Source organism: Kwoniella dendrophila, chromosome 2, assembly GCF_036810415.1.
Source record: "Kwoniella dendrophila CBS 6074 chromosome 2, complete sequence".
NCBI classification, from domain to species: domain Eukaryota; kingdom Fungi; phylum Basidiomycota; class Tremellomycetes; order Tremellales; family Cryptococcaceae; genus Kwoniella; species Kwoniella dendrophila.
The window spans coordinates 964,074-991,627 of NC_089477.1; the positions used below are offsets into that span (position 1 = coordinate 964,074).

At 39.0% G+C, this 27,554-nt stretch overlaps 6 protein-coding genes across 6 annotated transcripts; 3 read left to right on the forward strand and 3 right to left on the reverse strand.

Annotated features, from left to right (window-relative positions):
* Positions 1–803: 803 nt before the first annotated feature.
* Positions 804–4,421, reverse strand: L201_001776 (uncharacterized protein; the record flags this gene model as incomplete). The annotated part of the gene is made up of 5 exons (XM_066217563.1): positions 804–1,222; positions 1,293–2,453; positions 2,499–3,522; positions 3,702–4,139; positions 4,224–4,421. 5 exons carry the CDS (start codon positions 4,419–4,421, stop codon positions 804–806), a joined length of 3,240 nt encoding a protein of 1,079 aa, XP_066073660.1.
* A 580-nt stretch (positions 4,422–5,001) lies between these two features.
* L201_001777 (uncharacterized protein) lies at positions 5,002–8,945 on the reverse strand (the record flags this gene model as incomplete). The annotated part of the gene is made up of 8 exons (XM_066217564.1): positions 5,002–5,040; positions 5,108–5,902; positions 5,964–7,942; positions 8,002–8,116; positions 8,174–8,243; positions 8,304–8,624; positions 8,693–8,810; positions 8,933–8,945. The coding sequence occupies 8 exons, from the start codon at positions 8,943–8,945 to the stop codon at positions 5,002–5,004; spliced, it is 3,450 nt and encodes a 1,149-aa protein (XP_066073661.1).
* Positions 8,946–9,863: 918 nt separating this feature from the next.
* Positions 9,864–14,224, forward strand: L201_001778 (uncharacterized protein; the record flags this gene model as incomplete). Its single annotated transcript, XM_066217565.1, has 16 exons — positions 9,864–10,108; positions 10,166–10,301; positions 10,363–10,628; positions 10,685–10,808; positions 10,873–11,367; positions 11,443–11,580; positions 11,649–11,739; positions 11,808–11,909; positions 11,972–12,309; positions 12,444–12,543; positions 12,603–12,706; positions 12,773–12,896; positions 13,014–13,535; positions 13,614–13,738; positions 13,817–13,999; positions 14,111–14,224. The coding sequence occupies 16 exons, from the start codon at positions 9,864–9,866 to the stop codon at positions 14,222–14,224; spliced, it is 3,207 nt and encodes a 1,068-aa protein (XP_066073662.1).
* Positions 14,225–14,698: 474 nt separating this feature from the next.
* On the forward strand, positions 14,699–19,771 carry L201_001779 (uncharacterized protein; the record flags this gene model as incomplete). Its single annotated transcript, XM_066217566.1, has 37 exons — positions 14,699–14,728; positions 14,837–14,900; positions 14,992–15,009; positions 15,088–15,169; positions 15,241–15,295; positions 15,395–15,459; positions 15,527–15,572; positions 15,640–15,798; positions 15,864–15,960; positions 16,024–16,115; positions 16,172–16,216; positions 16,271–16,470; positions 16,538–16,741; positions 16,798–16,878; positions 16,939–16,976; positions 17,029–17,182; positions 17,237–17,261; positions 17,312–17,387; positions 17,456–17,471; positions 17,525–17,690; positions 17,757–17,816; positions 17,865–17,924; positions 18,006–18,074; positions 18,128–18,285; positions 18,357–18,491; positions 18,545–18,632; positions 18,694–18,757; positions 18,818–18,873; positions 18,932–18,972; positions 19,021–19,045; positions 19,101–19,175; positions 19,238–19,255; positions 19,330–19,338; positions 19,393–19,510; positions 19,590–19,616; positions 19,684–19,700; positions 19,763–19,771. The coding sequence occupies 37 exons, from the start codon at positions 14,699–14,701 to the stop codon at positions 19,769–19,771; spliced, it is 2,742 nt and encodes a 913-aa protein (XP_066073663.1).
* A 1,709-nt stretch (positions 19,772–21,480) lies between these two features.
* On the forward strand, positions 21,481–22,460 carry L201_001780 (uncharacterized protein; the record flags this gene model as incomplete). The annotated part of the gene is made up of 3 exons (XM_066217567.1): positions 21,481–21,496; positions 21,586–21,960; positions 22,048–22,460. 3 exons carry the CDS (start codon positions 21,481–21,483, stop codon positions 22,458–22,460), a joined length of 804 nt encoding a protein of 267 aa, XP_066073664.1.
* A 1,220-nt stretch (positions 22,461–23,680) lies between these two features.
* L201_001781 (uncharacterized protein) lies at positions 23,681–25,739 on the reverse strand (the record flags this gene model as incomplete). Its single annotated transcript, XM_066217568.1, has 4 exons — positions 23,681–24,678; positions 24,742–24,938; positions 25,056–25,241; positions 25,327–25,739. 4 exons carry the CDS (start codon positions 25,737–25,739, stop codon positions 23,681–23,683), a joined length of 1,794 nt encoding a protein of 597 aa, XP_066073665.1.
* Between the last annotated feature and the right edge of the window lie 1,815 nt (positions 25,740–27,554).

The following is a 27,554-nucleotide window of genomic DNA, read 5'->3' on the forward strand; positions in this document are numbered from 1 at the left end:
TCCCTTCGTTTGTCTTCCTCTAGTCTATATTGCTTTCTTCGATTCGGTATAAGTGTATTGTATTTTTAGCCCTAAATCCTGATTCCGGCATTGCCTTCATGATCTCCGAACTCGATACCCTTGTTAAACTTTAGTCATTCTTTAACGATGCTCAATTCATAATTTCTCATCACAAGATATCATATCTCGCTTTCATCATATGATATTTGACCGCTCTATTTGCTGTACATATATATACCTTATCATCAGCATACTATTGTGCTCCAATTTTTATTAGCTTCATCTTTGGCCTACTTCATTTATAGGGTTCAACCCAAATCGCTTTCGAAATTCCTACCAAGAAGTATCATCAATATCATCACAAAATGATTTTCTATAATTGAAGTTCTGGTCTACTTTTAACAACACAATAATCAAGATTGTATCTATATTCAAGGGGGAAGGTGGAAGTGAAACATGTCATCATCCAAGATAAAATCGATTAATCAGATAATACAAAAGTAATTTATATAAATTTTTATTAGTTGGGTTTTGCTTTATTTTCATGCTATGTCTAATCTCCATGCATTACATGTGTAAATCAATTTTGGTGAGATGTTCAATACAATATGCCTCTTGCACGTAGCATAATAAAAGTTCATGATTGTCCTGCATATTTACACATTTTGTTTATTGATTGGCAAAGGATATATACACTAAGTAAAATGGATATCTACTGACGATGTGTTTTTGGTTATGACTTCCAAGGCGACAAAATAATTAAGCAAAACGGAGGGAAGATTGTATATTTTTTCGTATCAAACTCATTCATCTAAAACACCTATTCTAGATTTCCACATTTCCTCTTTTAATTTAATGATTTTTTCCCAAGTTTTATTTTCCCAAGTAATAACGTTATTATTTTCTGTTATTGATGTTGATGTTATGAAATAACGTTTTTCATTATTTGTCATTGTAGAAGTGGATGATGATGATGATGAATCGGTATTGGAGGAAACTTGTAATATAGGTGTTTTAAGATTTCTAGGTGGTAATGGTGGAGGAGCGGTAGGTAAAGATTGTGAATTTGGTCTTGAAGAAGGGAAAGTTTGTTGTTGTAATGGTGATAATGGGAATTTTTCATCTAAATTAACTGGTGTGAAAGGTTCTTCTAATTCTTCTTCTTCATCATCTTTCTTGGAACTTGAGGTAGTCTCATTGTCTTTTTCAACCCTTTTAACCTCTTCAACGGTACTGTCATTTTGTTTTTTTTGCGTCGTTGACTTTGTCCGTTTCTTGCGAGTCGGCTCCACTAGTAACGGTTTCGTCACCATTATTATCTTTTTCTCCTTTCAAGACTAATTCATCATCATTATTTCTCCGTATATCTTCACTTTTCCTTTGCTCCAATTCGTCTCTCAATTCCTTCAAAATAGATAATTCGTCGTCGTCGTCATCTGCATTGTCATTCTTTGCTTTATTTCTATCAGGTGTAGGTGGTTGACTGTTGATTGGACTATCGGTAATAATAGGTGAATTGGCTCCACTGCCACCTTGACTGAGTTGAGATAATCGATTTCTAGCAGCTGCTCTTCTTGGTATAGGTGGTGGCGCACCACTCTTGGTAGGACTAGCGGTAGTAGAAGAAGGTGAAGATAAATCAATAACATTATCCTTTCTTTCAACTTCAGTATTGATCGGTGGTGGAGGAGGCGGCCTAGGATGAGGTGTTTTCTGTTCATCCCTCTGAGTATCCTTGTCTTCATCATTATTGTGTTGATCATTCTCATCTTCGGAAGAAGGTAAATCATTTTGACCACCTTTAGGTGTATGAAATCCAGTTTCATCTGTATTAACTGATAATGGTATTGATATATTTGATGTTGCTCTTGACAACGGTGGCGGTTGAATTTGATCATTATCGTTAGATTCTTTTTCAGGTGATTCTGTTCCATCAATAACAGCTTCTTCCTCTTTTTCTTGTTTATTAGATTCGTCTAAGACTGGTTCTTGAATAACCGGAACATCTTTTGCTTCTGCCTTCCCTGCTTCTCCTTCTTTTTGTAATTCAATCGAAGATTTCACTTTGTCAATATTCAAAGCTTCACCTAAACCTAAGCCAGCTCCAATTCCGACATCCTCACTTGGCTTATTATTATTGTCTTCTTTTTCAGCACCTAAAGAACCTACTGATTCTCTTCGTTTCTCTCCACTAGGTGATACAGGTGGACTATTTGTAGCATTACCAGATTTCCATCCTCTAGTCCAACCCCCGGTAGATTTATCAGATAATTTGAAACCTAATGCCCAAGAAGATTTCTTTCTTTGTGGTAATGGTGGTGGTTGTTGGATTTTACCTTCTTCCCCATTTGTTGGGGTAGGTATTTCAGTAGTTGCCGAAGATGTAGATGTATTGGTATCTTGCACTGGCCCTGTAATCGATAATGAAGATCCAGATAACCTATTTGTGTTATCTGCAGAAGTTGTTGAGGGAGCATTGCTAGCGCCAGTATTCGTACTAGTGGTATCATCGCCATGCCAAACAACGTGTATTATACCAGTTCTAACGAAATGCCATAATTCACACGTAGCTCTCATTCTTTCTAAACACCAACCAGTCCTACATAATGGATATAGTTTTGAATCGCTCTTTTCACCTGAACTTGACTGTACTTGTGGTTTAGCAATTCTAAAGATATATATTGACGATATGTTATTATTTCCAGGACCTAAAGCAGGTGAAGAAATAGGTGATTGAGAAGGTGAAGCGGCCTGATGTGAGGGAGCGGAAGGTGAAGCATTTACATTGGTAGAAGATGATGTAGTAGCGAAAAAAGGTTTTAAAGAGAATCTTGATGTTGATGAATTTGAACTATTAGGTCTTTGAGGGTGTATAGGTGTTGGACCAAATTGACTATTATTTGTGGTGGCTGGAGATTGTTGTATTACTTGTTGCTGATTGAATATTGTTTTACCACATAAACTACAATTCAAATCTTGAATTGATGTAGATGCACTTGATTGATTCAAGAAAGTTGATAATGAAACAGGTTCAATGATTAAATCACCTGAAATAATAGCTTGTGTAACTGATCTACGTGATAAAAAACCTAAATCAGGTGCAATATCCAATCTTAAAGTTGGATCATTATCTTCTATAATTGTTCTAGCTAAAAAAGGTTGAGTTAATAAAATCGATATTAAAGGTGGTTGAAATGTATTTTTTGAAATTTCTTTTATTGGTCTTAAATTTCTTAAATGTGAGATAAATCCAATGAATTCTATATATGGTATATGTGTTGATAGATATTTCCTCGTTATTTTTCTTTCAGGAATTACTGATGAAATATCGTTAGATGTATGAGGTGGTAAGGAGCTAGCTGATCCAGGTTGTGTTATTGCTGCTGTGGGTGGTAACGATTGCAAATGTAATTGCATATCCCTTACTGCTGCTTCAGCTGCAGCTAAATTCTCTTCTGTCGATTTCAATCTTGCTTCTGCTTCTGCTCTTGACATTCTTTCTGTAGCAACCATTGCGTTTGCCTGGGAAAGGATTAAGATATCATTATCAGTTACACTGAGGTCTATTTGACGAATATGCCTTTCACCCAGTTCAGAAAGCCCTTGTCTAGCTTAATGACACCTCATGAATAAATACTCCATGATATCGCTCTCGTTCTATCCAGAGTTATAACAGTACGAAACACAACCTCAAAACTCACTTGATCAAATAATTTAGCAGTTAAATCATCAACTTCATTTTCAACTTCTCTTCTTTTTTCTTCTGCTGTACCTCTTTTCCTTTCTTCTTCAACTAAACCTTGAGCTAATTTTTGCATTTCATCTTTAATTTGTGATCTTTCAACTAATAATCCTGTATTCATTGATTCTTCCCATTTATTTTTTTCTTTTTCTAATTCTTTAGCTTTTTCATTTAAATTTTTATGTGTAGATTGTAATTCATTTAATTCATCTTCTAAATCTGCTGATTTACTTATTGATGAAATTAATTTATGATTTAATAAAACTGATTGATCAGATAATAAAGTTAACTGTTCTCTTAAACTTGATATTAAAGTTGTTGTAGGTGAATCTGGTGCATGTAATTTATCTGCTTCATGTGGATTCAATAGATCTTTGGGTAATATTATAGGTGATGGCTATGGTGCAAATGGAATATCAAGTGATCATGTTAGTCTTGTCGTCAGAACGGGTATATGTTACACATGATAGACCCTACATACCTTCTCTAAGTCACCATGAGCATGCTTCACTACCAAAGTATCATTATCTTCTTCTGTTTTCCTCTCGAGCTCGCCCTTGTCACCTGTTTCTGACTTCTCTATATCTATTTGAGCCTGCTGCTGTGACGGTTCATTTGTATCCAATCCTAAACTTCCATCTTGCTTGTCTTCCACTTTATCCCCATTCGATTCAGACATATTGATCAGTCCGGTCTCGACTTCAGATTGGCTTGACTGATTTGTCGAGATGATTTATGGATTCAAAAAGCTGGTCATATAGTCTTCAAGTATTGTTGTATCGCTATGATGCTGTCTCAGATGATTGCTTGGGTATTGACAGTATTTATTAGTTGACTGACGATCAACACGTCGTCGCGTGGAAATCAAATCAATCGAGCAACATGTGGTTTAAGCGTGTACCTCTTCAACTACTGCTTCTACTGCTTATCAAGTGCTTGCTGGCTGTTGTTGCTAACATTAAGCAAGGTATTATTACCAAGTGGAAACTATCCAGTAGGTGGAAAAGTCCATAAAATGGTGCATGAGAATACTGATATGTATATACTCTTTATCTCCTCTGTTTTTCATTTCTTCCTAAATGTACCAAAATAGTTATTATCTATAAGCATGACGGGATGGGATGCAAGCTATCAATTAAAAGTGTCAAGGAAAAGCTAAAAATATAATCTAAATACAAAAAACGGGTGACTTGGCTAAAGCAAAAATACTACTACTTCTAATATTGGGTTTACTCGCTGATATAACATCATTAAGTGGTTTAAGCGGATCCAGGCTGGAAGACAACTCGTTCTTGCATCTATAAAGTGAGATAAGATAGGTCAGCTGCCATTATTATATCTGAAAATGGGAGAACAATAACTCACGTTGATAAAGATATCATCTGCTGGGTGTCGGTAAAGAGGTTGTTTAAGGAGTCTTTGATCGAGATAGTGACCAATGAAACCAATTGATCGACCGAGAACGAAAAGACCGTTAAGGGTACCACTCTTGAGGTATTCAGCGGCTTCTTCTTCGGTGAAGGCGCCTGATCCTGAGAGTAAATCACAGAATGAAGCAGCAATGGCACCATCAACGTTAAGAATAAGGGTGTTGGCTTTTTGGGTTGTTACATCTTCAACAGCAAGAGCGAAATCCAAGGTTTTGTGAGCTGGGAAGTTCTTCTTGACGTAATCAACAACGAGGGAGACTCGGAGATCAGGGTTGGTCTTTGATTTGATCTTGTGACCGATACCTGGAATGAGTTTGTTGGCTTTTCTGTTTTGGTCAACGAATTCTCTTGGGGTGAGACCGGAAGAAACACCTCGAGAGAATTCAGCAGCAGCACCATCAAGAGCACCACCGAATCGGTCACCAATGGTTAAAAGACCAGCAACGAGGGATGAGATAAGATCTTTACCAGCTCGAGCAGTGATGATGGTGTTCATAGCACCAGAAACGGCAGGTCCATGATCGGCAGTAAGTTGGAGAACCATTTCGATGAATTTACAAGCGAAGGCAGGAAGTCTTCGTTTGAACCAAAGTAATGAGATAACACCACCGATACCAAGTTCCTCTTTGAAGACATCGGAGATTCGCATACCAGCGTACATGAGTTCTTGGCCTCGTTCATCGGAGATGGTGGAGATGAAAGCGGCAGGTTTTCGGATAAGGCCAAGTTTCTGTGAATAAAAGGGTCAGCAAATATCGGGGCCATGGGTGCAGATGGATGTTATCACTTACAGAAGCCCATTGATAATCCATTGGAATAGCAGGTGGTTCAACTTCGGCTCTTGGGGTGATGACACCGGATGAGAGAAGTTTTTGGTAGGTAGCTTTGAGGACTTCTGGAAGATCTTCAAAGGTGTCTGGAACAATGAAACCGGCAGCTTTCATAGCTCTGTTCTTAGCATCGGCAGTTTCCAAGTCGGAGTTGGCCATTGAACCGGCGTGACCGAATTGAACTTCTGAGGTGAACATCTTAGCACAAGTACCGATAGCCCAGGCAACAATAGGTTTCTTGATAATACCTTTCTTGACGGCTTCGATAACTCGGTATTCTTCAGTACCACCAACTTCACCTAAAAGTAAGAGTAATTTACATTCTGGATCGGCTTCGTATCTGAGGAGATGGTCGATGAATGAGGTACCTGGGTATCTATCACCACCGATGGCAACACCTTCGTAAACACCGTTGGTGGTGTATGAAAGGATGTTGTTCAATTCGTTGGACATACCACCAGATTTGGATACGTAACCGACTGAACCAGGTCTGTAAAGTTTACAGGCGATAAGGTTATCCATCATACCACCGGTGTTACCAATTCTGAAACATCCTGGTTTAATACCACCGACGGTAGCTGGACCAATGATGATAACTTCTTTCTTGACAGCAAGGTGGAGAAGTTCTCTGGCGTGTCTTTCGGGTACACCTTCAGCGATGATACCGATAGCTTTGATTTGAGGGTAGGTAAGGATATCGAGGGTAGAAGCGTAAACTGATCTAGATGAGGAGAAGTTGACAACTACATCGACGTCTGGGTGTTTCTTGATGGCTTCACCAACTGAGGTGTAAACTGGAAGAAGGGTTTCTTTGGTACCCCAGTAGAATTTTTGAATGTGGTGACCACCGAATGGGTAAATCATAGCAGCGACGGAAGGTGTTTTTCTACCACATGAGAAATCGAAATCAAGCATTCCTTGGATAGCTCGTGGTTGAAGACCGAAGACGAATGATCTGGTGTGTTCGTCGAAAGGTCTGAACCAAGGTCTTGAACCGAGGTTTTCAGTTTCGAATCTGACGATTTGATCGTTTGGTTGTTCTCTTGATCCATCAGCTTTAACACTTCCTACTACTTCTTGGTTGGCTGATCCAGGGAGAGGTGTGGTACCGTTAGCGGCAGGTGAGGCTGGGGAAGAGGCGATAGGTGTAACATCTCGGGTAGCGGCAGAAGCTGGTCGTTGGATACCGAGAGCCATTGGTACAATAGCAGTGATAGGAGATTCAGGACCGTAAACTTTCATTGGTACACCGATAGATTCACCACATAGTCTCATAGCTTTGAGACCTTCTTGGTAGTTAGGACCAGCTCTTCTAACCCAAATGGAGACTTTGTGTCGGAGGAGACCTTCTTTGAATTGTTTGAGAGCTCGGATGATACCTTTGAAAGTGGCGGCAACATCTGAGAAGTTGGCAGCACCACCACCAATGATAAGAACTTTACCTTCAGGGTGAGGTTCACCTCTGACGATCAAGTCAATAATGGTTTTGGCGTATTCGTAGGTTTGACCTTCAGTTGGAGCACCAGAGTATTCACCGTAGTTGGCAAGTTCGTGGGCGAAACCAGCAGCAGCGATAGCATCAGAGTAGACGACTGAAGCACCACCACCAGCTACCATGGTCCATACTCGACCAGCTTGGTTGAGAACGGTAAGTTTGAGGGAAGCACCGGTTGAAGCATCGAGTTTTTGGATGTAAGCTTCTTCTTTGGTTAAGTCTCGACCGAAAGGTGCTGGCCAAACCATAGGAGGTCCTCGATCAGCTTTGATGGCTGATGAGCCGGCAGCGTGAACGGCAGTGTCTCTGGCGATAGCCCATTTAGGACCACAAAGGAAATCGGCGGTCTGATCGAGTTTGGCGGCCATATCGAGATAGTGGATTTCGGATGGTTTGCCTTCGGCAGCATCGAGTACAACAAGAGGGTTGATTTCGAGGTAGGCGACTGTCAGGTGGAAAGATCAGCTTAGTCTCTGATATTTCAATTTAATATAAAGAACTTACAGTGTAAGTCAACGTAGACAGCGTAAAGTCTGATCAAGAAGTCGGCAAGAACATCTTGTTTGGCGGGGGCAACGTGAGCGAGAAGGGTGCTGATGAGTTTTTCTCGAGCAGGGAACTATACAAGATATCAGCCTGGAAATCATCAATCAGACTGAGAGAAAAGAATACTCACTTCTTCACCGACAGGAAGGAGGAGTTTAAGAGCTTTGGCATCTACATCTCCAACATCTACACCACCCTCGCTATTATATGTTCGTCAGCTCGACTTATTCAGTAGGCAGTAGAAAGTTCTTCTAACTTACTGGGTGAAAAGAATCCAATCACCTTCTCTTGTAGAGTTGATACAGACGTAGTATTCAGTTTCAGCAGGGTGAGGGCAGAAAGGTTCAATGATGAAGGTGTTAAGGGTACCAGTGGTTGATTCGACAGTTACTGGTTTACCAGCTTTTTCTTGGATCCAAGCACCAGTTTCTTCCCAACCTTTGTTAAGGCAAAGAAGACCAGCTTTTCCTCTTCGTTTGATAAGTTGATCAGGTTTACCGACGAGTTTAGAGCTGAAAACCCATTCTGGAAGACCTTGACCAGGTTGAATAGGAGGAGAGAGTTGTTTGGTTACAGGATCCCTATATATGGTAGGAATGTCAGTCTCGTTAGGCAATTACGAGAATGGTTGAATAATGCTGAGGCTTACCATTCTACTTGAGCTACTTGAGCAGCAGAGAGTGAGGATTCGGTTTTGGTTGGGATAGGGGTAGGAGATCGGTTGAGCCAGTATGAGACGAGCTGTTTAGCATCGAATTCTCGAATAGCTGTATAGTATTAACTAAGTTAGCACATGTTTTGTATTCTTGGACAAGAGTTGGAAATGAAAATTTGGAAGGTCCGTGCAATTTCGGCCGTATTTGAGAAGCTGATGCTACATTGAACTCACCTTTGGTAGACATGGTGAAGAAGGAGGAAAGAGAGAAGGTTTATAAAGTGGTTTTGAGTAGCTATACAATGAGAAATACAAGAGAACCCAAGTCGCCCAAGTCAGCTTCTTCAACTAACTTATTATTCTTCGGCTGACCCGAAATAGAAAGTTGAAACTCACGAATCAGTTGTGACCGAAAAGAGACCTTTTTAAGTGAAAAAGAGACGAAAGAAAAACGAAACGAGAGAGAGAAGGAGAAAGAGAAAAAGGTAGGGGTCAGATCACTAAAGCTGTAAAAAGCTAGAGAAAAGAAAAAGAATAACAAAGACGATGAAGAATGATAATGTTATATCAATGGAATGCAATGGAGAAGGTCGGGGTGTGTAGTGATGGATGGTACGAGTGGGAAGTGAAAGTGGTGGTTTGCGGTAGTGGACAGAGCGCGTGCTAGTTAGTTAGTACACTAGTAGATAGATAATATTTTGACATCTTGATGATAATATTTCCCCAATACCCTGATTCCACAACGTGTTCTAACGTGTTATTTTCGAATCTCCATAGTAAATAACTATCACTTCCCCAAAATCAACTTTTTATCGTACAACTATCTATAATTCAGGGTAGATTAGAGAAAGATCATAGCGGCGTACTCCACTTTCAAACGTACCCAAAAATCAAAATACGGAATTCACATATCCCCATTACAAGAAGCTGATAAAAAGGGTAATTTTATTTTGCTTGATTTTCATTGTTTTTATCCCATCTACAGCTTAAGATAAGAACCATGTTTCGTATACACATGGTTGGTTAAGGTGGAGGTAAACACTTCATTCGAACTTGTCAATAAAGACTCACGTCCACCAAGAACAACATTTAATGTTCACCTCATATGCATATATGGTGTACATTCTAGTATAACTAATAAGCCAAAGATTAATAACCCGACAGGATGTCAGGTCCCCCTCTCATTCTCTCGGCCGAGTCATCCATGGCAGAAATACCCATAGATCCAGCATTATTGGCGGAAGATGCAGCAGCTGAAGAGCGGTTCGAAGCTGAACAAGAAGCTGGTCAATCAAGTGATGAAGGTATAAGTGATAATGAACAACAATCAGGTGAGGAGGAAGATCAAAATATTCAACAATCTGAAGCAGGACCATCTGGTACGACGGACAAAGACGATGCGGTCTTTGAGTAAGTTTTTGTACAAATCTCCTCCTACATATTACACCATTCTGACACTTGAGCTAGTCGTCTTGCGGGATTCGTGTCAAGATCTGTACCATCAGACTCAACAGGTGATTTAGGAGGAAGAGATTATCAAAGGGAAATTGCTAGAGCAGATGCAGAAGAACTACCTCAGCCTTCTCGTCGTAGGATACAGAAAGTAAGGAATATCCAACATGAAGGTCTGGCTCATGCTGATTTACGGAATCTGTCTTTTATAGCCAAGAAGAATACATAAACCTTCTCATGAAGTCACCCGATTACTAGGTCAAGCGAATTTTCATAATTTGAATGAAGAGTTTCATGAAGCCATAGAGATTTACCTGGAAGTTATACGGCATGATCCTTATATCAGTGCAGCATGGGCTTCTTTGGCTTCATGTTATATCGATCTGGGAGATGTGGAAAAAGCTAGACAAATGAGGTTCTTAGGTGCACATATCGATAATGATGAAGAGACCTGGAAAGAGTTAGCTTATCAATTTAAGTGAGTCTAACCTTCTCCAAACATTGCTGTTTGATAACATGAATTATGTCAACCAGACAAACGGGTCAACAGGACCAATGTGTTTATTGTTTGAGAAAAGCGTTAAAATTCAACCCTTCAGCCTCAGAATTACTGTTCGATTTAGGTATCATATATGTGGCTCAGAGACAAAGGACTAGAGTAAGTAAACCAGCTGTTAATTTAGTTACGACGTTTAAGCTAATTATATCTGATTCTATGATAGGCGAGTGACGTGTTCAAGAAATTGGTTAAAACGGAATATTTTGCTCGACATTTTGATATTATAATGGAATTTCATCAAGTCATGATAGATACTAATCAACGACATGTAATCGTACAAATAATGAGAGAAGCATTTGATTGGCATTTTAAGATGTTTCAATCATCAAATGATCATAGTAGAATAGATTTAGTTGGACCAAATACATTGACGATTGAGAGAATAATTGAATTAGTTGATGATTTATTGGTTCTAGATGATTTAGATCAAGCTTTAGAAATCGTAAGACGAGGTCAAAGATGGTTACAAGGTAGAAAATTACAAAAGAATTGGGATAACTTTGATAAAGATGATAGAGAATTCGATCCTCCACAGACTTCTAGATATAATCCAGAAACGAAAGAAATGGAGGAAAATGAAGGTTTCGAATTACACGTTCAACTAAGACATAGATTAGCTCTTATCAGATTAAGATTAGGTGATAATGAGGAAGCCATGGTAAGTTTACTTGTTGCTTACTTATGTGTTGGATGAGCTTTTATATGCTCTAGCTAATAGACCTTTACTGTACAGATACACGTGAACGAAATTCTCAATCTCGATGTCCTTCAATATCATCCCTTGTTCGTTGAGCTTGGAGACGCCTTGATGAAGCGTGAATTATGGGATAAAGCTCTGGATTGTTATGCGTCTATACAGGAGTGTCAAGAGGTGAGTATATCAGCTACAGGGTTTGTGCTATGTTGAGCGATAACGAAGCTGATCACAATCCCATATAGCTTCCGGATAGCATTGACGAGGTATACAATGTTGGTATATGCCACCATCAACTCAGAGATCTCCATTCAGCTCAAGAAGCATTACAATGGGGTAAGTATCCGAAAACTGGCTGATCAATAGATATGATCACTTCGCTAATCTCTATTCCTATATTACAGTTGTTTCCAATGCTCCTGACAATATCAATGCTCGATTACGCTTAGCCAACGTTTTAGAAGATATGGGTAAAAAAGCAGAGGCTCTTGACCTTGTTTCAGACAGTATGTTTTTTTATCCATTCATTCCATATATCTAACATGTCAAGCTGATACATCTGTGCCAGTTATACGTTCGCGAGCTCATAGAGAGAAAGACAAACATTCGATCAAACGACCATCGACATACATGATTGAACGTGAAGATGATCAACACCAACAAGCATCATCATCGTCATCAACATCTGGATATACCCGAGCTGAAAAAGCTGCTAATAAAAAATTGACAAAGAGAATATTAGAAGATCAAATGAGATCACAAATGCAAAATCTATGGAAAGATGTACAAGATGCTGAAAGAGGTATTGAAGAAGGTGATATTGGTGCTTTGGATAGATTCATTAGTGCTGCAGGTACAATGATTGAAAATTATAGGTTGAATCGAGGTAATTTCTCAAAATCTAGAGTACGTTGAGTCTCCGCTCGAACTACCTGATAAAATGGTCATTTGTTCAGGAAATCTATCCAACAGAGCTACTATTCATAAACGAACCATAGCATTTTGTCCAATTCGGCTGACCTTGTTTGTCTCATCTTCAGGGTGTTGTACGGATCTTAAAATCCCGAAAACAACAACGAAAGAACGATGTCGATTCTCAAGCTCAAGAAATGCAGGATCGACTGGAAAGGATGTTAGGCTGTGAGTTGTCGAGTGACCAATGGTTTATTCAGAGATGCAACTGACAGCGATATATCTAGTTGAGGACGATGCTCCGGCTGATCAAGGTCCGACACATATCACATATCGAAGAACAGAATTTTATGGATTGAATTATGAAGAGTGGTTGACGCTTACTGTAAAGGTCCGTACTATAAGCTAACTTAATGATCGCATAAGGAAATTAGCTGAAGTTGAAAATTTCACACAGTATTGCTGCGTACTTATGGTTAAGAATGAAGAGGATATAGCAATGGATATACTTGAACATGTCATCTGGTCTGGGTTGTTCCATAATCGAAGATGTGAAGTTGCTTTGAGGTTAACCATGATTGGTAAGTCATTCCGTTCTCACCCATTCGGCCAACAGAGAACATATTGTGTATTATATCGATAGCTACGACGTGTCATGTTGCTTATGAGATGCTAATGATCTACTGCGCCTCTAACAGCATGCGGTTTGCGACTTCGATCATATGAAAAGATAGCAGATAGTTGTAAAAGATTAGCACAAATGCAACAATTTGATTCATCACCTTTACTTCTAATGATGAATTGTTTATCTACTGGTGGACTAAAAGGATCACAAGCATTTGGATCAACAGTTATACAAAACTTCATTAGTAGAGAGATGAAAACTTATTCTGAAGCTGTTTCAGATTTAATTTCAACCACAAGATCTTTGTATATATCATCAACATCGATTACAAATAAAGAAAATATTTCACTATCAAAATTACACTATAATGCACCTACAGGTAGATGGACATTAAATCGTGGTGGTAAATTTGATGATGACGTTTTGCTAAATGATCAACATAATGATGATGAAGAAGAAGATGATGAAAATGCGAGTAATAACCTGAATGAAGAAAAGAGAAAAAGACCAGAATTACCAACAAAAGAATCCCCTTATTGGTATACCTTACATGGTCAAGAAATGTTAGCTAATAGAAGTTTTCAAAGTGCTTTGTGTGAGTTACAATTGTTGTTCACCCTTCGACATCTTGATATGGTAAGCTAATAACCTGACTGATGTTCATTCCAATTAGTCTATCTGTTTAGAGCATTTGAATTGGATCAATATAACCCTTTTCTTTGTCTACTGATATCGCAAGCTTTCTTTGGTAGATCAATGAATAGACAAAGCGATAACAGGAATTACCAGATAGCTCAGGTAAGTCGTAGTCATCATGTGGAGACCATGATATAGGCATTCAATTACTGATCATCAGATTGTTATTTTTGTATTAAGGGTATGGCATTCTTGACTAGATACCGGAAATTATCATCACCAGATGAAATTACACAAGAGGAAGTAGAATATAACTATGGCAGATCGTTTCATGGTATTGGTATCAATCATTTAGCTATAACGCATTATGAGAGAGTATTGAAGAGCGTAGAAAAAAGAATGAATGAAAGTATGGATCCTGAGGTAAGTAAAGCCCTCCTCAGTCATTGTATTCCTTTCACGTTTCTTCAAATTTCATATCGTTCATCTCCTGTCCATTTTAATAACGTTGTGTTAATTGAATTCGTCTTCTAGGCAATAAGGGAAAAGTCGTTGGCTTATCAGTCAGCACATAATCTGATGTTACTATATGCCATTTCGGAAAACCAAAAATTAGTCAAAGAAAAGTCAAAATGGTTAGCTATCTAGGGCTAAAAACGATATTTGATGGTGGGTGGGGGCAACTCGCTTACAATGTTGTACGTACTTCTTGAAGGGGGGGTCCTTTCGATAAGAAGTTGATTGTATCATCTCTAAAATTAAGGTTTTGTTGTTGTATACTTTTGAAACGCACTGATCATGTATGTCTATGTGTACCTCAAATTTAGACTGCCATCATCATTAATGAGGACACACAAAAAAGACTAAACATCAGATAAAACACGAGGCAGAGCTGGATCGATTCTTGTCAATCAAATGACTGCTCATTGTTCTTATTCACCATCACAACACACTTTTGCTTACTGATACTTGATCGATACATATATATAAAGTAATCAATCGTCTTCCTTTCCTTTTCTTTTCTTCTTTATTTTGCTTATTTCTTTTGTAGTCAATTCTGTATTCCTTCTTTGGTTGTCAAACCCAGGAAAAGCAAAGGAAAACCAAAGTCACTCACTCAATATGGGTGATAATAGAGATGTCTCGGATGAGGTAAGTTCAAAGCAAACATATACGCCCAATAGCGACCAAGAACTTCTTGATTATTATTTGTCAAGGAGCTAAAAGTGATAAAAACTGATATATGTATACCTCAAATAGGCAAATCAAGTCCAAAATGTCTTCGATAGTTTGACTTTTAAAGATGCTAGAGACGATCTTGCTTGTAAGTTATCGCTACTTCCTCTGTTCGGAACTGCATCTACAGGTCTGGTACGTTCAGGTAAAGCTAACAATATGAGCCATATTTCGTCCAGCCTCTGTACTTAGACCTGGTAAGTTGACCGTTTATGAATCATATTTTGATGTTTGACGAAGATCTTCTTTACAATTCTCATTGTTACTTCTCTTAGACTTTGGTACTAGAGGGAGAAAGATTGAGGTCTTGGCAAACATGTTTCAGGCTGATATTACCAATAAATCAATCGTAATCTAGTAAGTCTTGTCCTGCAACTGATGTATGCTGGGAAACCAAAGCTTATATATGCTGATATGTACTGGTACAGTCATTATGATATTTCAATTGAATCGGCGGCTAAGCAATCTAAATCAGCAAGGTTTGTACCGCTAAAGATGTCGAGGCAAGAATAAGATATCATCGCTGACTTGTTTCCCCACAATAGTCCTAATAAAGAATTAAGCTGGAAAATCTGGTGACAGCTTTTGGCAAGTGCTCCCGCAGGACCGATCAAGCAAGGTTTGTTGGCTGCTGCTTTTGACAGACAGTAAGTCCACCTGGTCTTATTGGACTACCGTGGCGAGCCATGAAGCTGACTTCCACATGATGTTTAGACGTAACTTTTTTACGCCTTATAGATTGGCTCTGAGTAGACCAATAGTGAGTCCTAAATTTTCCAAGCACCAATCCTGCTCGGTGGGTATTGACGCATAGGATGAATGGATAGGTCACCATTCCCGTCGAACTTGAAGATGAAGCGACAGACCGACAGAGACAAGCCAGAAAATTCACCTGCACTATCCAGCTCGCTCGTGAGATCGATGTCAGTAAAATTATCTCTTATTGTCGTGGCCAAGAACGTGATCCCAATACCAGAGATATCGTAGTGAGTCTTCGTTTCTTACCAATAGCATTTCATGAGTCATACTGATATAATACTCCACACATCAGGCCACTGCCAAAGCTGCAATCAACACCTTACTTCGACAAGACTTATACGATAGATTCGTACCGAAAGGAGGACAAGGCAGAAGGTTTTTCACACTAGGTGAATGATATCCCAAAGTATACTCGTTATCGATGGAACCGTAACTGATCTCCTGAATCTTAGATAACGCGGAGCCGATGAGTGGTGCTGGTTTGGTGTTGGAAGGTTTTATACAATCATTCCTTCCTACCCAAAGCGGACTACCTGCAGTCCAGGTGAGTTCAGCTGAAGCTTGCTTAAAATCTGGCAACTTACTAACCAACTTCTGCAGCTTGATACAGCTTACGGTCCGTTTTTCCGTTCTGGAAACTTGATTGTAAGTGATAAATATTTGCTGTCACTGAAATACGGCTGATAAAACATCTGATAGCAAATCTTATCAGAGATTGTCAATGATAATGGTGGAAGCGGTGGAAGAGGTCAAAGTGGTAGTCGAGGAGGTGATCGAGGCGGCCGAGGACGAGGTGGCTACCCCAATGGATCTCAACGACCCTTGGATGACTTAATTTGGAAGAAACTGGATTCTCTCAAAAGATTGCTTTTTGGCGCAAAGTACACCTTGACCTATCGGTGAGCTGCTCTGGTCATTCCACAGTGGATTCCAAGAACCTGCTAATATGTAACTGTCATCAAATAGACAACTCACGCGACCTTTCCGTATTGAAGGTATCACAAAGCAAAGTGCTGGCCAGATTCAACTCAAGCTTGGTGGCTTGAACGAACAACCTAGTAAGATGGTACCGGTAACCGATTACTTCAAAATGAAATACAACATTACCCTTAAGTATCCCAATTTACCGATGATCTCGACTGGAAAAGGTAATCCACCAAAACTCTTCCCGTGCGTATTCAAGCCGCTGTCCAGTCATTCAATTCGCTGACTTATCGCCTGTTCAGCATGGAACTGGTCGTTCTCGAGAATTTCAACGGAATTCCTTTCACCTCGGTGTCTTCTGATCAAACTGCGGAGATGATCAAGTGAGTCCCTTCAGCTTACGTTTTACTTGAACCCATATCAACAAAAACTTTTTGTGATAGAGTCGCTGCCAAAAGACCCCAAGAAAGACAAGCTAAGAGTAAGTCTTGGGGCGGCCCTTTGACTTCATCATACTGATATATACAGCGTAGTTATGGCATGGCGCAAGAAGATTGATTATTCGCGCCTCCCCAAATTAAGAGAATGGTGTCTCGACATTAGTCAGGAGATGATGAAAGTGGAGGCAAGAATCCTCGAGCCACCTGCTATTCAATACAAGGGAAAGATGATGAGGCCTGCGAATGGGTAGCTGGCTTCAGCAAAATCAAGTTCATGACTAACAATAACATCGTGACACAGAGCTTGGAACCTTGTGGGCAACAAAGTGAGTCACACAGCACCAGCACAACTTAACGAGGTCTAATATCTGTATAGTTCGTTCATAGCAACAGACCGTTAAAGGCATGGTCAATTGTATGCTTCGATCGATTCTTACAGCTTGACAATCTGAGTGAGTGCTCTATGTAACGCTCGGAAGCGACCAGGAACCTATGCTGATATCTCTTTGCTTATCTCCAGAATCTATAGTTACACAGTAAGTTATTCTCTCAACATGTCCGAAAAGCTATATAACTGAGATGACTGTAGATTGGTGAATTCTTTAACGAAGAACGACTGTCTGGTTCCCAATAGACAACCTCCTATCATCCATGGAGACCTATTTGAATTGACTAAACACCTGGGTAGGGCAGCAGACGAGGCGTCCAAATATGGAGGAAATGTCTACCCGCAGTTGGTAGTAGTGATAGTGCCGGTGAGTGACCGACTTTTGGTGTGCTATGTTTCACTTCGTACTAACTACTGTCACCATACCACACAGAGAAGAGAAGCTGGGCTTTATCAAGCCATTAAGCGAGGTGCCACCAATGACCTCAAGAAGGTGGGTTTTCCACTCATACAAGCAGACACTAAACTAATGATCCTTCAGCCTGTTGTAACTCAGATTTTGATGTCCAGTAAATTCAGAAATGAAAGAGGATTAGATCAGGTGAGCCCGATCGACCATTTTCCTCATCATGACGGTTGACAAGACTCTTTGACGCTGACCATCACTCTGTTCGCTTATTAGTATCTGAACAACGTGACAATGAAAGTTCACTCAAAACTGGGAGGTGTAACTCACGCCGTTCCGGGAATCGTGAGCTAGTCTGGTAACGCAGATGAAGCGAGAGAAACTGATTTACTTTATAGATTGATAAAACAACAATGATGATTGGTGCCGACGTTACCCACCCTATTCCTGCCAGTAAAGATCGACCATTATTACCTTCAATCGCAGTGTCTGTCGCTAGTATCAACGCCGATAATAACATGTTTGTTCCTTGCGTCCGTTTACAAAAAGGCCGAAGGTATGTCTTCTTCAGCAAGCGGTCCGACCTAGCCTGTGAAATTCGAATGCTGATCCTACTTACGTGAATAGGGAGATGATCGAGGACTTGACGGATATGATGAAGGAGCATATCCGACGTTTCGAGAAGAAAAATGGCAGTAAACCTCAAAAAATTATATTCTTCGGAGATGGTGTATCGGAAGGACAATTTGATCTAGTTGCTACGTAGGTCTCAGCAATATCGAAGAGCTTATACTAACCACCTGCTGGGCGAGCAGCGTTGAACTTGATCGAATTAGACAAGCTTTCCGAGAACTCGATGCTAAATATTCACCCACAATAACCCTGGTCATCTGTGCTAAAAGAGTAGGTTATCTCTAGGAAAAACATGCATGGAGAACATATCTAACTAAGCTCTTCTACGTAGCATCACATGCGATTCTTCGCTACAAATCCAAGTGATACTGATAGAACTGGGAATCTTCCTGCTGGTATGTGCTTAATTTCTGTTTAGACATAATTATTGCTGATATGGGCAATCCATGTTACAGGTACCTGCGTTGATAAGGATGTTACTCATCCGTATGCCTTTGATTTTTATCTGCAAGTGAGTGATATACAAAACTGGTGGTGTACCTCCTGTATGCTGAACTCAATCTGCATAGGCGCACGCCGGTCTACAAGGAACTGCTCGACCCACCCATTAGTAAGTCCCTCATCTGATTGTGCGAATTGAGCTGACTTTTTACCGAAGTGTGGTTATTGTGGATGAAAATAAGGTAAGGGGAGCCCGTTACGAAGTATGTAGGAAGTGGCTCACTAGAATCGATATAGTTCTCCGCCGATAGGATGCAAGATCTATGCAACAAGCTCTGCTATACCTATGCTAGAGCCTCCCGTTCTGTCTCTGTTTGTGATTTCGCTTCCTCCATTAGCGAATTGATAATAATCTGACTTTACTATGTTAACAGCTAATTCCAGTTTGCTATGTAAGTTATAATTCTTGTCGAACAGCATGATAATTGGTGAAGCTGACCCTTTTAAACCTTACTCTTGGCTGTAGTACGCGGATGTGAGTTCTCTGAGGTGTGAATGAGAATTGTTTATGCTGAGTTTTCTTCTCCAGCTCATTGCGTGGAAAGCGCGAGATTTTGTATACCCAGTCGATGACACAAGTGATGTCGGCTCGGTAATTACAGGATCATCTGGTGCACTCGAAGCCAAATTTGACCCCAATCAGCTATGTGAGCTATTTTTGCAATGTCGATTGCGCTTGATACTGAAAATGATTAAGCTGATATTTAATTTGACATGGGCAAACAGATGAAAGATTAGAGAAGGTACCTCAATGTAAGTACTTGATGTGATTCTTAGCTTGATTGGAATTTTTTTTTGCTGATCAGGCTTTGTCCTTCAGTCAATGAGGTTATGTGGGTGAGTACTATGAGTGTATTCTACTAATTGCTGGGCGACTCTGACTCGTTTTGTATCCTCAGTACATGTAATTTGACACCATCGGTCGTAGTCACTTCCCATTCATATCTGTTTCGCCATCCCGCTCCATTAAGCTCACTCCATGTCTACCGTATTTCAATTTCATGTCGTCACACATCACGATTTTCACAAACACATTCATATACGCTTCTCTATCATCACAAGTCAACTTGTCACATAGTAATTTTCGATGTGATTAGTCGTATTTTATCGATTCAACCAAAGAAAAAACTAGTTTCCTTTAGAGTTTTATGCAGTTTATTTCAATGATATAGTGTGTACGCTGAATATCTCCATCAGTTGCAGTTGTTGAAAGAGGTTTTTAATATAGGCGATAGGCGAATATAGTAGTTGAGGTGAAACTGATTACATGTTCGCATCATATGCTGGAAGTTAAAAAACTTGTGTGTGAGATATCCAGAACGGAAAGACTGACGTACGCCTAAATGTCGATTCATGAACGCTTTTGAGTGAAATCATGCATTCCTGCATACCAAGCAAAACGAATTTGATGCTTTGGTGCTTTTCAGTGGGTGGGGCAAAGGGCAGTAGCACTGAAGGAAAAGGGGCAAGGGACGAGAATGATTTCTTTACTTCTTATTTCCTTTTGATTTTTCACGGTGAAGGATGACGTTATCACCATCCAAAGGGATATATCGCGTAATTGTTAAAAATCAAACATGAGAAGTAAACAAACAACACTTGGGTCTTCTCTAAATGTACATAACTACTTGTATACAGCACATGAAAATGGACAACATATTTTTTCTTGCATGCATATATCCATACTTTTTGTTCTTTCTTCAATTCTAACATCTAAATTTCGATCTACTACTGTCCATACATACTAAAAATTGCTGGTTACAATTTTGTTCAGCTCGGGCCAACTTTTACTTTTACTCTTTAGGCTACAAGCTTACTTTGAAACATTCCTTCTTTCTCATTCTTTGAGATCTCACCGAACCACCAACTACCATACGTTCTTTACTTTACAAACTATCTACTACAACCAATTTGCACCAACAGGCATAAATTGAAACAATCATCTACCAAAAAAGCGGTACTTGTTAACCAAAAAACAAAAACCCCTTTCCACACAACTAACTCAAATAAACAAACAACATCATTGACCTTCCGCTCACTGATTTCGCCTTGTACCACGCCAAAACGGCTCCTTCGTCACACGTCTTATCCCTAACGCACGAACCCGACAACCTCTTACATCAAGTCTCGACTTTTTCAGTATCTCGATCAATACCAAAATCTCAATTAAAGACGATCAAAGCGCATCTTATTACCCTTCAACCCCTGAGGACCTCTTGAATTGCCCATTCAGCTTCTTCTTCCATTTGCCTGGTTACCACTACAACAGATAACATATATAAAGGTCTTCTTGAAAGAGGATAACTGTTATCTATCGATGAAATCTGCTTAACCATAATTCTTGTTGAAATACACATCTGGCCAATTTTACTCACACTCTTTTACAAGATACTACCCGTAGTATAACAAGAATAAGCAAGGTTGACTCTGGAAGGGTTATCTGCTTAACAACGCACCGACATATATACATTCTTTAAACAGTTATTTAGTACCATATAAGGTTAATTTAGTCTTAGTACTAGAAGGAATCTCGCGAACTAGTTACTTGATACGAATATCAGAAAATACATTAATCCATCAAGCAAAAATAAAAGCCAAATTAGAGAACATATCCAAAATGCCTGAACGACCTCGTAAGTATCTCTCGCCATTGACAATATCTCCTTCATCGTTTCATCTTGAGATATGACAATGTCGTTTTAACGATTATACCCTTTATCAGGTCTCCACCTTGATTTCAACTCACCTTGTACACCTCCACCAATATACTCGCCATACTTTACACCTACTTCACCTCCATCACCTTCATCATCGTCATCATCATCATCACCATATTCACCTAAATTATCTTCAACACCATCAAGAAGATCAAGTACAAGTAGTACTTCATCACTTGAAAGTTCTTCTTCTTCTTCTTCTTCTTCTTCTTTAAATAGTCCAAAAACACCAACTACACCAAAAATCATAATGGGTGCTATGGTTTTCACACCTGAACCTAAATCTTATCGAAGTAGTGGTGAAGATTATTTAAATGGTAATAATGATGAAGATGAGCTGGAATTAGAAAGTAGCTTAGAAGTACCTGGAATTGTTCTCAGTGAGTTATTTCTTCATTGACCAGAGTATATAACATATAAAAGAGGAATAATGCTAATTTGTTACCTTTGATTGATTTACCTTTCAGCCGAACCACCTAGACAACCTTCACCTAGATTACCTTCACCACCACCTAAACAAGTAGTTTTATTAGCACCATGTTCATTACCAATTCCAACTAATCTAATAAATTCTTCAAATACTTCGGATATAAAAACAATTATACAATTAAAAGAATCGAAATCAGTAGTACCATTATCATTTTCTTCTTCTTCACAACTTTATCAAAATGAAAAACCACAATTTTCAAGTACTTTTATGAAATTTTTAGGTTATCCTGAACAACAAATACAACCTACAAATCTGAAAGTAAGAAGTAAAAGAAATTCAATAAAAATGATGTTACTTTTATTCATAATGTTATTGGGTTGTTATCATTTATGGTCAACTTTGGAAATTGGTTTAGCTGTTGGATTAGAAGAAGCTTCTTTAGTTTTATAAACTCTTACGATTCATAAAGCATCAAACTCAGACAATACCTAATTCAAAACAATGAACAATTGACTTTTGGCTCTACGCATTTATCCAGTATATATGGATCATACTATACTGTTTCACTTGTATCTTATATTTCCATTTCGTATTTTTGTTTCTCATTCTGTTTGTTATGGACAATTTACTTGACTCTTGCTATAACTTTTTTCCCACGCCTTCTCACTTCTTCTCAAATTCCTCAAAATAGAATCCTCTCCTTACTTCTTATTTATCCTTATTATCTTTTCTCTGGCTTCCGTAAACAAAATCAATGCTCAATCCCTTTGATTATCCTCTATACCCTCGCTGCCCGCCTCCCTACCCCTCCGCTCCTCCAAAACCCTTCTCTCCCTCTCTATGCTCTATTTCACTAAAACTATCCCTTTTACGCTTTTACCGAAACAAGACAGAGATCACATATATCGTATAGAATCTTGTGTCAAAACGAAATTATTCACGATATCTTATTCAATCTTAACGCTTTGTATATACATTCTTACGATACGATGCTTAACTTGTAACGAAATGTTTTACTCATGAATATTTTTCTATATTATATGACAAGCCGTTCGTTTGTATTAGTACTGTACAAACTCGATCCTGATTTAAACCTTTTAATAACAATATTAAGATCAAGGAAACACCATGAAACATCTCGGCAAACCTTGCACATACCTAAAAATGTAGTCAACCCAGCTACGTAGTCTGGGCAAAAAAAACTAAAAATGAAATCTAAAAGATTGCGTAAAAATGGAGAAACATCATCTTTGTGAAGAAGTTTGTCGTTTTTCTCAACAACAGAACGAAAGTAGAATGGCTCAAATCAAATATGTAATATCCTAATGATGAACATATGAGTAGAGACGACGTAACAATCAATGCATATGCTAATATCGTTCGGGTTACGTTGAGCGAATTCTTCTGGAAAAAAGTAAATACTGTATATACATTGAATGACAATGTCTGTGACCGATGACTCGAAAATCGTAATTTCATTAAACAATGATATATATAAAATGTCTATGTCGCAATGAAGTGGTCATTCCTGAGAAGTTGTATGTATATATACAAATGTTTTAACAGTTTGACCAATTGAATGGTAAAAGTCCTTCGTGGGTGGGAATTTTCTATTTCTATGCACACATATGAATTAAAGTGGTGTAAGTGAGTGAGAGATTGTAATAGTTCTACCATAATGTGACTATAGTACCTAGTAAACCTAAGAGAATTATTGAAGCCGTAGGTAAACTAATGGTACTTGAACCTGCTGATTTTGCGGAGGTGGCAGAAGCAGTGGAACCTGAAGCAGTTTCTGATGCTGGTGAAGAACCATTATCTGAAGCAGCGGTTACGACGTGTGGTGCTTCTGCTGAACCAGTCTGTGCTGCGTTTGAAGCAGATGATCCCGATCCAGTAGAAGAAGTAACTTTAGCTGAATTTGATTGACTTGAAGCAGAAGCTCCAATTGATCCTGAAGGGGTAGCAGCAGTTGAAGCAGCCAAAGCTGAAACGTCTGGAATAGTAGTTGATGCAGCAGCTTCTGAAGATGATATTGATCCAGCTAAATTTGCAAATCCAACTGCAGCAGGTGAATATCTAAATACAGTATAAGTATTTTTAAGAGCTGCATCACCAACAATCCATTGTACAGGTGAACTTGATGATAAAGTTTGAACATATGCTGCTCCTGTACACATTGTTGTATCTGATGTATATCTTCCTAAATTGAAATCTTGATCTGTAATTTTGATTGTAAATCCACCAAAAGTAATTTCGAAATCGACATTCGTACTACAGGGATAAGCGAAATATGGTGCGTATGATCCTGTCATTCGTTGAGATCCTGGTATATTATCGTAAATAGCTGTGATAATTGCTTCAGGTCCACCAATAAGTGTTGTTCCAGTATCGATAGCAGCCATATTAGAAGATCCTAATGAAACGGTTTTGCCTTGCATAGTCATACTGGCCATAGGTATTTGCCAATATTGAGCATTCCCAGAAACGGACACGTAAGTGACATCACCAGAATAAAGCGAAGAATCTAAAAAACCAAAAGTAGCTACTCCACCATCAGTTTCAACGGGATTTGCACCTGCTACATTTCTGTATCGAGCCAAATGAAAGGCGAAAAGTGGTTCGGACCACGAGGAAGATTTGGCGAGGGTGATCCACCATGGAGTAGCTGATGTATGTGAAGACATGAGTTGCTAATCGCCATTTTTACATTGAACAGATGAGCACTTACCTTTGGAATAAGCTAGAGCTTGCCAACTCAAACCCATAATACCACTAACACCGCTACTAAGTAAACCTGTACTAACTTGATTGCAAGAAGCAAAGGTTTGCGCAGCAACTGAATATCCACCCAAAGTTACCAGATCTTGCACAAGTGATCCAGCAGCCGTCCCGGATCCATATTCAATAGAGAAGGAGGATGATAGGCTGAAATATCGCAAACATCAGAAGATCAGCATGAGTATAGACAAGAAAGCAGGAAGAGCAGGATCAATGATCCGAACTGAAGGGCATGAAACATAACGTAGAGATCCGGATACTCACTTGACATTGGAAGTACTTTGAGAAGTATCGAATGTTGTCATACTTGTACATGCACCAGCTTTACAAGCACCTGAAGCAACCCAAAGATCTGAAGATCCAGTATCTAAAACGATATCCAAGCTTTGTGAAGGTGTACCAACACTCAAGGTTGCCGAGTAGGAAGTATCAAGGTTATGATTGGTGAGTCTGATTAAGTGAGAAATATGTTTCGATTAGTTGAAAGATCAAGGGCAGAGAGTTTTTGTTCTACTGGTCAAAAGGATCAACTTACTGTACATCACCATTATCAGCTCTTTTAGTCAATTCTTTAGCATAAGCAGCTGAAAAACCACCTGATCCAGAATTATATTTTGAATCTAATCTTGCTCCTGCCCAAAGTAACCAACTTGGCGGTAAACCTTCATCATTTTGTCTAATCTCTAAACTTCTTGTTGTTGATGAATGTCTCTTTTGACGATGTCTTAATTTCAGAGTTGAATCTCTCTTAGCTTTCGTATATCCATTGGCACGTCTTTTAGTTCCTGCACCATGTGTCAAACTTGCTTTTATTCCTCTGGTTGTTGATGTTACACTTAAAGGTGTTGGTTCTGGTGCTATGTCTATTACTGGATTGGGTTGTGGATGTATTTGTGGATGAGCAATTGATAATGGTAGTACAGATAACAATAATAATGAAATTAACATGATGTTGTGATGACTAAATGAATGCTTGGGTAGGTGAGATGATGATTGAGCCGTCGTTTTTGGTGAGAACCAGCTCGTTTAGTGAAGAAGAGTTTGGTGGGCGTTCGGTAAAACTGTTCATGCGTTAAAGATAAAAGAGTGACGGAGGTCAGTTTTTGACATCGATTTTTTAGATAGAAACGATGTGACGACGATCACATTTGTTTGATGGGTAGCAGAAATGAGAAAGAATGAGGATGCGGATGTTAGAAGATGCTAAGAAAGGATGTACAGCTAGCAAGAAAGGATATAAAGATATCAAGAGGTATTTGGGCAGAAGGGAGAATAGGATCGAAAAGGTGTTTCAGGATCACTGCGTAGACTTGGCGTGTAGTTTGGCATTACCCAGACCCCAAAATTGATCTTAATAGTCTAGAAAGGATCTATGAAGAATTCAAAGGATACCATGCGATGTGTAATTCATACAATACCAAGAAGAGGTAGGAGCGTAATCATTTGTTTGTCTATTATGTGTACAGGAATACTCACAATTGCAAGAGAAAGCAACGGTTCCTATATCTTCCAGTTCCTACTTTTCAAATCCTATTCCAGACTTTACTTTTAATGTTGGGTGATGGTAGTTTTATTTGACTGTCCAGCAGTAAATGATTATTGGTTTTCGATATATCCTTGATCAACAAGGAATGCGTTTGAGAATGATGTTTTGGTCCTGCCAATTTTGATGGAAACAATAGAAAAAGATAAAAAAAGACGTTTCAAAAGAACAAATTGAGTTGATCGAACTAGTTCAATCTAATACAAGAAGAAACAAGATCAAGAAAGAAGGCTTAAAAATGATGAGAAGAAATGTAGAAGAAGCGCAGCTTTTTATAAAGGACAAAGAAAGTCACGAAAATTGCGGAAACTAAAATGATAGTTTCTGCGCTATAGACCAACTACCAGAGTGTATAAGGAACGTGGCTTCTGATGGTGATGCCAAGCAACGTTAAATTCGAATGATCTTCCAACAAAGATAAATCAATATCAATAATATCCTGAATACATGTACCAAGTCCACTGGCCCTAAAATCTGGTGTGAAATGTGAATTCTGTAACGAAAAGACTAAAAACGAACTGTGCGGATTGTCTTTGATTTTGTTATTGTTTTTTTCTCTCGGAGTGATTTTCACAACAACGCGTTGAGTTTTCTTTCTTTCTGATCTTTTCAGGGTAATCTAGTATAATTATCGTAGTTTTAACGTTTGGACGACGTATTTGAGGGTTTTTGCCACCTAGAGAGTATGTATTGGTATTCTTGTACTTACGATGACAGTAAGATGCTATGGTAAAAAAAGTAATGGGCTCATGAAGGTGAAGGTGCTGTGTATATATACATGATAGCTACATCAAATTCGATACGATCATTCGCGATGATCAGGATGGAATATGAGACCAAGTTCATCAAGAAAATCAATATGATGTTATCATTTCAATAGAACTTGAACATATGTGAGACAATCCGCTTAGTTTCGCCGTACCTTTGGGCAATATAATCAACTACGCAAGGACCTCTTCTCATCTGATTTTTGTATTATTATAACGCAGTTCCAACAAGAGGATGAAACGTTGATTATTTACCTACTTCGTCCGTCATCAGGAGTCTGTTCGCAATAAGATTCAGTATTATCTCGTTAATTCTCTGGACCTAGCAACTAAAAGTTGCAGCCAAGAGAGTACGAAATACCACGACTACGGCATGATCTGCGGGGAATGAGGGAAAATCAATGACAGAAACCCAAGAAATGATAAAATCCCAAATGCTTCCAGGCTATAGAA